General features: G+C 33.9%; 1 protein-coding gene across 1 annotated transcript in view; it reads right to left on the reverse strand.

Annotated features, from left to right (window-relative positions):
• LOC149791837 (zinc finger protein 1-like) overlaps positions 1-10,975 on the reverse strand; it is a 57,622-nt gene extending 46,647 nt beyond the window's left edge. Inside the window, exon 1 of the mRNA XM_089970345.1 lies at positions 10,707-10,975. Within this exon, the coding sequence (XP_089826471.1) occupies positions 10,707-10,764 (58 nt within the window). The 5' untranslated portion in view covers positions 10,765-10,975. The remainder of the gene's footprint in view (positions 1-10,706) is intronic.
• Positions 10,976-11,269: the final 294 nt, after the last annotated feature.

Below are 11,269 nucleotides of genomic sequence, written 5' to 3' on the forward strand. Positions count from 1 at the left end.
CAACTACAATATTGTACCTTTAAAAGGAGAAATGAAACTTAATTGGTTACAATCAGCCTTGGTGAAAAAGGTTAAATTTTAAAGTATGTTTGATATCAAATGCAGCTATAATTAAGATTTATACAGAATATGAACAAAATTAGTTGCATCACTGTATGTTTACTATAATCATTATTAGTATTAGTATCATTATATTCTCAGGATCAGTATTGCAAAATGTACATTCTATTTTAAAGGGTAATCAATTAGACCACCTAAATCCACTAGCTAGCAGACTCGAATACCTCAAAGCTCCTACCTGCACAGATTTTAGGATATATGAGACAAGATTTTATGATATTTGATAAACTTTCAAAGACCTCAGGATACTCTATTCAAATATTTTTAAAAAGCGTATAATGTAAATCGCCACACAATTGCTGGTATCAGAGCAAACAGATTTGATCTGGAGATCCTGTCATGTTTGTCATACACAACAATAGGGCAGTCCGGTGAGCCAATGAAATGAATTACCTGGGGGTGCTACAAATCGCGTGGCGGTCGTGTGCCACAATCTTCAGTCTTTTTCATCTGTCAAAGAAATTTGCACTTCTGTACTCTTTCATGTGAAAAAGAGTGTGTGCCTTAAATACATCCTTGTTATAATGACTAGCACCTTTCCCATTAAATCACTTTTAAGGGTTTTCAATGATTACTGTTTCAGAAAAAGTGCCTGTGGGTCAGAAAGGACAATAGTGTTAAGCGATGGTAATTACAACTTCTTCTTCTAGCCCAAGTAAAGCACTCATAAATCCTCAATAAATCACTGAATTTTCATTTTAAAAACTGTCGAGCCAAATCAAGAAAGCTTAAAGACTCAAGTACATAATCTTAAGACTGTCACAAAGGTGTGACAATAATGCCTTAAGTTCCCTTTGTCACCCAAAAAAAAATAACAATTACTGCAAAATTCTCATTTGTTCACAAATTATGCAAATAAAAGCTACAGTAATGTTCTCACATGAAATAAGTGGGATTAGTTTTGGAGGGAGGAATTTTGAAAACCTGCTCTTTGTTGTTATCGTCTGTTTGGGTTCTTTTTTGAAAAAGACTTCTGTCAAATTGGGAAAGTGTGCAAAAAACACAGAAAATGTGCATTTAATCATATATACAGGTGACTTAATATAACCACTAACATGTATACATGAGTGAATAATTAAATACATTTGTCATAAACACCTGTCTACTAACAGGCTTCATTTTTTAAATTATTTTTCTATTAATGGCTTTGTTCAATGATTGTGATTTATTTAACTGCTCAATCTTTCTAAATCTTTCTCAACATATCAAAAATCTTTTTGTACAACTTCAATTTAATACAAATCAACATATATTTTGCATCACCAGATTTCAGTAAAGAAAATTTACCAAGATTTTCCTAAGCGAGAGTCTGAATGCAGCCTCCCCTCCACATTTTCAAACAAATAATGCATTTTTCCCAATCTGACATGAAAATTTGCAATTTAAAGAAAAAACAAGAGTTGAAAATGTAGCATTAAAAATCAAATACAGACCAAAATTTCTGTTTATAAGAATGAAGCAAAAAGAAATGAAGTATTATATACACTCACTTACAAGTTAAACCAAACTGCATGGATCCAGATCAATCATTGCACAATGCACTGGCAGATCTGGGTCTATGCAGTTTTTTTAAAGGATTAACAAGTAAGACAAACAACATACACTGATCTGCTGACACATTATGCAAAGGCAAATCACTGTGTTGTTTGCAGTTGGACCACACATGTAAATTTGAATATACAACATATATGGTCTTTATTATTTTCTTTTATCTTTCAATTACTTTCCACTTTCACTATTCCATAAGCCTGACTATCAACACTTTGGAATATCCATGAATTTATACACAATAAAGTATTCTTGAAAAATATTCATCCATACATTTTAAGAATCCAAACAAGGGCTAATTTGTATGAAATACCTTGACAGGTGTCCTATTTGATAACACTTTGAAATCTTAAATGGAGACAGTCTCCCTATGGAATATTTTATACACTTAAAATACCCTGACATTTAAAGCAACAACCTCATGTCACTAACTGCATGACACCCTAAAGCAATTAACATATTTTAGTCCTATCTGGAATCCTGATTCATTATTTCATACTTTTTTTTTTTTTTACAACTGCTGGTATTTCTTTCTAAAAATGCCTGATTTTTGTCACTCTATCTTTTTGTTTTCTTCATGTCAACTAACAACAAATTGCCAAAGAAATGGATTCTCGACATTCTTAATTGTTCAACTGCATTGACGAAAAGCAATAATTACCATATATAGGAAAATCAAATTTATGAAGGATTCCAGTTTTTATAAAATTACATATCTAGAAGATGGGAGCATTGGTCTTGTGCTGAAAGTGGCAAAAATTTAAGCCTTGCAAATATCCTTTCATTTACCATGCCTTGTGCCCATGAAAATGTATGCATATATACTGTAAGAAACAATTATTCACATGTCAGCACAGATCAACTCATGAAAAAATAATAACCTTCATCACACTATTATTTTAATCACATAATCAAATTTCTGCTATCTTTTAATCTGAAAGTGATTGATGAGAAAACATCACATGCTATGTCTGCATTAAAATGAATCTTCTTTTGTAAAAGTTTTAGAGAACCTTAAAAGTAAAAGAAATATGAAAAAAATATAAAGGGTCACGATTTAAATCAAAATTGGTCTCAATTACTCAGTAGATGAAATGATACACCAGTGCCATATTTTGATACACATCATAATACACAACCTACGAGACATCACATATAAATACAACCGCTCTGGTGGCCTAAGTGCTTAGAGCATCCACCTCAGATGCTGGAGGTTGCAGTTTCAAACCCAGGTTGAGTCATACCAAAGCTTTGTAAAAATGGTACCAACAACCGCCATCTTGCCTGGCACTCAGCAATAAAAGGTACATGTTAGGACTGGTTGGTTTGGTGTCAGGATAATGTGACTGGATGGGACACAATGCTACATGTCTGCGGTATGATGCACCAGTGCTAGACATCACTGTAAATGCCACATTGCAGACATCATAGCAATATGACTAAAATTGTTAAAGCAAGGCCGACACTATAAACCATACAACCATGGACAGCTCAAAGGTACAATTACCAATGACAGAAAAATTAAGATAATCTTATTTAAAGTGGTTCCGAGTGCAGGAGCAGAAATACCCCTAATCCCCGACACTGTCCTTCTTCAAAAACCTACCTCAATGTGTAGAAATTTCATCTTAATGAATAAAAATACAAACAACCAATATTTAATCATGGATGTTGAAGACCGATGTGGCTTTTATAATTAATCTTTTTTATTGCTTCCCCATTTTAGTCACCTGTTTGTATCAAAATGGTAACAATTACTTATGCATCACCCCAAGTCTCAATCCCAAAATAAAATAAGCTATGCAGAATTTCCTACAACAAACTTAAAATCAAGCAGATTTTCCAATTCCGTTAAGTTTTTGCTGGAAAATCTATTCACCAACGGTAAGTGTGTTTTAGGTTTTCTTCTTTGCCAAGTCACATAATGCCAGTACCAATGATGGTCATTTCACAACATATTAACCGTGCCATATATGACTTAGCACTCATCTTTATCTGTAATTATGGTGTAATGGTTTAAGTATGACTCTAAATTGGTCTGGAGTCACATGACCATTTTGGGAGGTTTTGTGTTTAAATTAAATGTAACTGTTGCATAGCTATGTAAGGACTGAGCTAGAACTGGATAAAATGGTGTCACAGAAAACTTGAATAGAGATTACACTGATATGAATCATTCTTCATCTGCTTCATTTTTTTAAATTTTTGGTGTTTTGGTTTTATTTACCCCAACCACCTTTTTTCCATTGATCAATATATCTAAAGTAGTTTTTGCTTAATTGTCTAACAAGGTTTAGTGTAAAAATAAAAATGTAAGACCAAAAGGTTTATAAAATCTGTAAAAATATTAAAATACCCATAATGACTTGAAAATATAATCTTCCATACATGCATTGGGGACCAAAGTAAGTACGATGGTAGAGATGAAATTTGTTATCCAAGTGCTGCAGTCTCAATACCTTCCCAGGTCAGTCTAGATCGGACATGTAGGTATGTCTTTTAGATGGCACTTAACTCCCATTTCTTCATCATCATATAACCAATAATGTTCTAAACCAACAAATAAAAAACCATGTGCATAAAAAAATGCAAGCCAAATTCCATATTAACATTGAATATTTCTTGTGCAATATGTTTAACAAGGTTCTTGGGATGAATGAACAACAGTGCACATCAAATTGCTCCTAGTGCAAGCAGTAAGTGCAAAAACGAAATAAATATAAAGTCCACCAACTCAAAGCAGTATCTATTTTCACCAATTAAGCCACAAATATATATGGTCAAGTTGGTTAAATTGTCATGTGTAGAACAGTAATTGTATATTGAAATATTCAAGATCTGAACAACTCCAAGGATTCAGGACACAAGCAACATATGAATTTTATTAATTACCTTTGGGTTAAAAAATGGAACTTTTTAACACTTTTGCTTTACATGAACAAAATCAATATGATGTATTACGATGTCTTATCTCATTAAGGTGCTTCGTTATAACATAGTTAGTTATAAGGAGAAAATGATCACATATCCCATTTCTTTCGGTGATTGAAAAATACATCTAAAATTGTGTCAGGGATAATTCTGCTGAATTAATTAGGCTATAAAGTGGCACCTATTTCCACTGGCATGTTCAAAGATTTTTTATTTTGAAATATGCAAAATGGATACTAGAAATCTTCTTTGACATAATTTTAACATCATTCCATTCATATTCATAACATGGTACAGGATCAGAACTGTGAATGTACCTTTCTTCTTCCCAAAAGTTATCATGATCATACACAAGATTTCTACTGCTGGAAAATCTGAATACCCACTACCAGATGAAGAATTACCCATGGTTCTCACAGAACTGCATGGCGGCAGGTAAGAAAGATGGTTAAATGGACTTTGCGAACCAAATAAAACATGAAGAGCAGCATCCCATTTCTCAGGTAAGTCTATAGTGTACATGTATACATAGGATGCCAACAGAAACAATACGTGGAGCATCTGGTACAGCCAGTGTATGAATCATTTGTGAAAAACCATTACAAATGCTACACATTCCAGGTACAAAACATTCACCTGTACACATATACTTTTCTACCTATCCCCATGGTTACAAGCTCTCACCTCACAGCAACAGACATGCCACTACTGATTCTCCATGCCCCCCACCCACTTTTTAGCCAGTAAAGGCCACTTTGACCTATGTTAATGCTACATGGACTTTTTTTTTTTCCTACCACCAATAATAAAAGAACAAGCATGTATCATTATTACAATGGTCCCCTATGCATGATCCATATCCCTTCTCCCTTAATGTATATTAAGACCATCAGGGGGCCATCCAAAATTGGTCTTTTGGTGCAGTCTTTCCTCATACATATGCTCAAGTCAACTGGTTTGTGTATGGCTGGTATAACTAGTGTCTTACCATTCCTATAAAACCACAGCTCACAGTCAACACCCCCACCCCCTTCAATATGAGAGCTCGTGCATGTACATATTTTTACCTATTCCTATAACCATCATTTGTTTCAAGTTATCAGCCTGAGAAATGTAACTGGATCTCTGCTTATCACAACTCCATACCTTGGCATACCAGGCTCTACAGGCCAAACTCGCGGGCACCATCAACTCACCTAGCTTTGCAGGTAGGATGATGGCTAGGTGTACAGCCTGGCACATGGTGCAGCCTGCCAGCAAGCCAACCATAAACAACTCATTCCTGTACCTGGATGCTGTATTAAATAGTAACCCCATATGCAAAATCTGGGTCACACAGCCCTTTGTAAAAAACTTTTTAGATCTATGGGCAGTTTGGAGTGTACACACTACTACCATATTTTATCCAAACAAGAACCCATGAAATCTAGAAATTATATATTACAATTCAGAAATGAAGAAAAGAGTAAATGACTCAATAAAAGAATATTTTCATTATTTCATTTACCTTATTTCACTACTCCATGATCTTTCATTCATCAATTCATTTCAAGACTTGTTAATTATCAAAAAAAGAACACCGCATATAAAATACCAAAAACTAAAGAGACAAAAATGGAAAATTATTATTTTTTTAATTTTGCATCAACTGTTGTCACATTTCAAGTCTGTGGAACAAAACTGATTCCTAGAATATAATAAAACTGTCCTACATTAATTTCAGTCAAATTTTCAAGAATATGACAATAAGAACAAAAAAGCTGAACAAAAGATCACTTCAAGTTTATGGTATTAAATACCCATGTTTTATGGCATGCCATACATATGTACATATGACACAAAATATCAAGGGGCATTGGACAACACCTATGAAAAATCTACATGAATGATCCATCTTAAGTAATCCCATCTGTAGTCAACTCTCATGTAAACAAACTGTAGACAAAACCAAGAGCCTGTCCAAGGCATCAAGAGAGCCTAATACTGTCAAGTGCTAAAACCAAGTGGCTTCCAATTAGGAAATGTAAACCTTTTAAAACTTTAACTATCTAATGTGTGCTAACATACATACATATATATATATATATATATATATATATATAGAGAGAGAGAGAGAGAGAGAGAGAAAGACAGAAAGAGAGAGAGAGAGAGAGAGAGAGACAAACACACACACACCTGCTTATGGTAATGAAAAGTTTATTGTAATTGTTACATTCTTCAAAGAAAACAATTTTTTTTTAATGAAGACAGACAGACAGGCTGCAGTGAGGTTCTTATGTAGCAGATATTTAATTGTTTAATTGGGGGAGGGTTCATCGAAGTCTTGGCATATATTATAGACAAGGTTCCGAATAACTACACTTTAAACCAGGGGTTGGAAACCTACGGCACGCATGCCATAAGCTGACACGTCAAGAGGTTATGTGTGGCATGCAAAGGGCAGCCAAAATCTTTGATTTTAACAGTGTTACTCTCTTACTGGTGGCACACGCTCATTCACTTTGTTAATTAATCCAGGGAAAAGTGGCATGCTATGTAAAATAGGTTGCCAACCCCTGCTTTAAACAGTCGATTTAACAGACCCCCTTTGAAAGACAAGACAGAAATTCAGAAAAGAAATTTAGACAAATGCTCTTTGAAATTATTTCTCAATCAATTCCTTTAAAGTGCAAGATAAAGAAATCCAAAATGATCAACAACATAATGCACTAAAAAAGTGGATACTATTAGAACCAAATATATATTATCAAATAGAACAAAAACAATGAGGTGTGGTAAGCAATACAAACTGGATGCTGACAGCCCATCAATATATCATTGATCCTGTGATAACATTGCAGTTTTTAAAAACACCTTACATAACATAATGCATATCAACTTTGTCTACTATCTACTATATGTCATAAATAAATTAAACAGACTTAACTTGCTCAATACATTCTACTCAAACTTTAGGCACAGCAGGAGTTCAGTTGGTATAGTGTCCAACTCTTAATCAAAGGGTAGCAGGTCCAATACCCACTTCTGATCAGGATAGGTTATCTGCCTTGGAGCATCTTTGGAAAAGGCACCTAGTGCCCATTTCCTCGTTATGATACTGCCAATAATGTGTCAAAAGTGCTGTTAAAAACAAACCAATCAACTAACTCCTGCTCAAACTTCTTTAATAAAATGCACAGAATTTTATTATAACATGAGCATTTTGCCCAAAATTTCCTGAAAAAGAAGGTTCTTTAACACCAACTCTGAACAAATTCTTTCAAAACATATTCCTCCATCCCATGTCCTCAAATATTCTTTGACATCCACAGAAATATGGGATAATCAAACATGTCTTTACATCGTACTGACATTTCATCAATGTTGTAGATATTCAGATGATCTAAATTTGTATATTTTTTTCATGGACAAAATTATCTTCTCAAATTGATTATCTCTGTCAAATTTCCCCCTTCTTAACTTTTCTAAAGATTTCATTTAACGTTTAACAATTGTGTGAGATGAAATACAAAAATCCTGCAAAAAAAATAAAGAAGCCTCATCTAAGAGCTATTTCAAATAGTCAACAATTTTCTTTAAATCTAGTACTTTCTTAAATATGGATAAAAGTAAGTGCCTCTGGCAAAATCTGCTCATTCTGAAAGTTACTCATACTTTCCTTAAAATGTGATTTTATAACTTGTACGAGAGAGAGAGAGAGAGAGAGAGAGAGAGAGAGAGCAAAGTATTTCTTACATTATTTGGACCTCATTGTAATTACAATAGAAATATATATGAATGAGAATAATTTTAAACAGCAACTTAGTAAAAGCTAAAATGTATCTTTTTTTTTTTTTTTACCTGAAGGAATATAGCCTTGATTTAGCAGAGTACCAAGTTAATTTCTTGCATTTTCAATGTGATCCCCCTGACTCAAAAACCAGTATGCTCCTGTGATGAGCCAATGGCTCATTTTCCTATATATAGCAAAGCAAAATAAGCAAAAACAATCGGCCATCTGAAAATCTACAGGGCCACTAAGAAAATCTGATAGGTGGAGTGCCTCCTGCTAATATTGCTATTGGAGGAAAACTAAATGCTATATTTCAATTAGTTATATGACAAACCCATTCAAAAATGTATATATATATATATATATATATATATATATATATATATATATATATATATATATATATATATATGGTTCTTAAATGACACAAAGTCATTCCTTACAATAGCTACAGCATCAAAATCCCATGTCAAGTACCCATTCCTAACAAATTATTGACATCTGCCTTATATGGAAACTGCCTCAGTTGCCATGCGCATAATTTTACTATTGATATTAAGTAGGGCCAGCAAATATTTCAGCTCTATAATCAAATCTGCCATTCTCTTTCCTCCTCTGCTCTTAACAGCAATTAGTCATACCCCTGTCATGTGACTCATTCACCCTCACTCCATTTTGACTGTCATTACTATGTTTATCATCCTCCTCATCAAGACAACAGTACTGTACAGTGCACATTGCTCCAATTTATTACTTTTTTTCCGCCTTATAAATGTATTTTTCTCCAAAACTGTCTTTCCAAATTGTGATTTAGAGATTTATCCTCTGTTAAATTTTTTGTTGTTTTTGGTTGCTTTTATTTTGGGAAGAAGGTGAATTTTATCACACAACACAAAACACTAAGACAGAAATTCACTTTTGATTGAAAATTTAAATTTGAATTTTAAAATTATTTCTCTACTACTGCACATTTTCCAGGAAACTAAATGAACTAATTTATCTTTAACTTGAAGCTTTTGGCATTTTTTAATATCAATTTTTTTTTTAAAATCACCTTTTTGTTAAATTGCTATATGCTATTTTCAGTGATGAAAGACACACACACACACACACACACACACACACACAAACACACACACACTGTTAGTTGGAATCTTTACAAATAAATATCATTTATACAATGAAGACCTTTTAATAAAATATAAAAAATGTTTAATTTTTGAAGCAAAGGTTGTTTTTCAGATTTTTTTTAAATGAAGAAACAATACATCAAAAGTGACCTGTGCAGAAACAACTGTATGAATAAATCAACTTCCAGAAACATAAAACAATATTTTAGATGAGGATAATCCCTAAGATATCAAGTACTCACAAAACAAATTATCAAAATGAATTTTTTAACCTTTTCAAAAATATTAAGCTAAAGGCATACCAGCAGTCTATCGTTCTCTTTATGATGCCCCCCTTATGCGGGTCCTCGCAAAGTTAGTTTTGAGAAGAATGAAATTCAATACCCCCGTTTCTCACATATGGTTTTCATCAAACCAGCAAGCTAAATTAAAGGACCTAACCTGTCCAAAAGCACACGACACGTTCGTTTTCAAATCTCCTGTACAAAATAACAAGTTATGAATAATAATATAAAATTCGAAAACAGAATCGAAAAATATTTAAATCTTTCAAAGGATTTGAAGGAATTTCTGACCTTCAAAATTTTGGGCGAGTCGCTCACGCGCTGCCTCTGTATCGAGCGTTTCTTTATGTGACAACCGAATCATTGCAATTTATTGTACAAGATATTTACGACTCCGCTACTGTTTTGGCCTAAATACCAACAAACACACAGTCAGTGAGAGTTACGGTTATGCATTTTTGTTTTAAATGATAAATTCACCTGACTTCATTAATAATAAATGCTGTTTTACTCTCTGGGATCCAATGACCTCGCCACATAACCCAGCATCCGTCCGCCATTGCTACAACTTATCATATGATAAACTTGACTCACACACCCAAATGAGGCCATATTTAATTTCTGTCTAATCCCATCTCACCTTAAGGCAAGAAACATAAATAAAAGGTAAAAAGACAAATGAAAAGGCTTAAAAATGGTAAAGTCAAATTCTATCAGACGGGAATCAAAAACATGTGTCCAAAGAATCGCTTCGATACAGCCATCACTAGTGTCGAGTGATGCAGGTAGCTGAAGGTAACAACATCACCTAAGAAAGCCACGTACAAAATGCCTATCTGCAAAACTAGACAACTGACAATTTAACAGAAATATATAAAACATATCCAGAAACTGAAAGATGTAAATAAAAAGTTTACTGACCATTTTTTCTTTTTGGATTTCGCTGTTTTCGGCGTCCGCACCTGGAGCCTTCCATCATTTCAATTCAATTGAGAAAATGTGGTCCGACCTGGTTAATATCATTGCGCATGTACTGCTACAAACAATGTCAGCTTCCGTTTTTCCCGAAATTGTCACTTTTCAAACACGGGGAAATTTATGTTACTTTTGCACACGTTATTTCCTGAGTATGTAATCAGATTAAGATAGATCTAGGCAAACTCTCCCGTGCACTTGTGTAGTTGTTATCTCTGAACTTCCCATCACGTATTTACAAATGCACTGATGGGGGCTATTGACTTACGGTAGATGAGTGACACATGTGTGTGTACACGGGAGGGGAGGGTTCACCTAGAGTAGGGGATGCTTGCATATATGGACACACGCACGTCGCCTTCACGTCTCAAGCAGAGATCATCATTTAAATTCCCTGGTGCAGACAAACTATCCTTTAGCACGTGAGTGTTTGATTAAATATTCTTTCATTAAACTGATCTTCATGCCACTGCGTTCAGGTCGTTTTGGATGAATGGAAATTGACAACT

The sequence above is a fragment of the Sinohyriopsis cumingii genome, chromosome 9, assembly GCF_028554795.1.
Source record: "Sinohyriopsis cumingii isolate HCF-2022 chromosome 9, ASM2855479v2, whole genome shotgun sequence".
In the NCBI taxonomy this organism is placed as follows: domain Eukaryota; kingdom Metazoa; phylum Mollusca; class Bivalvia; order Unionida; family Unionidae; genus Sinohyriopsis; species Sinohyriopsis cumingii.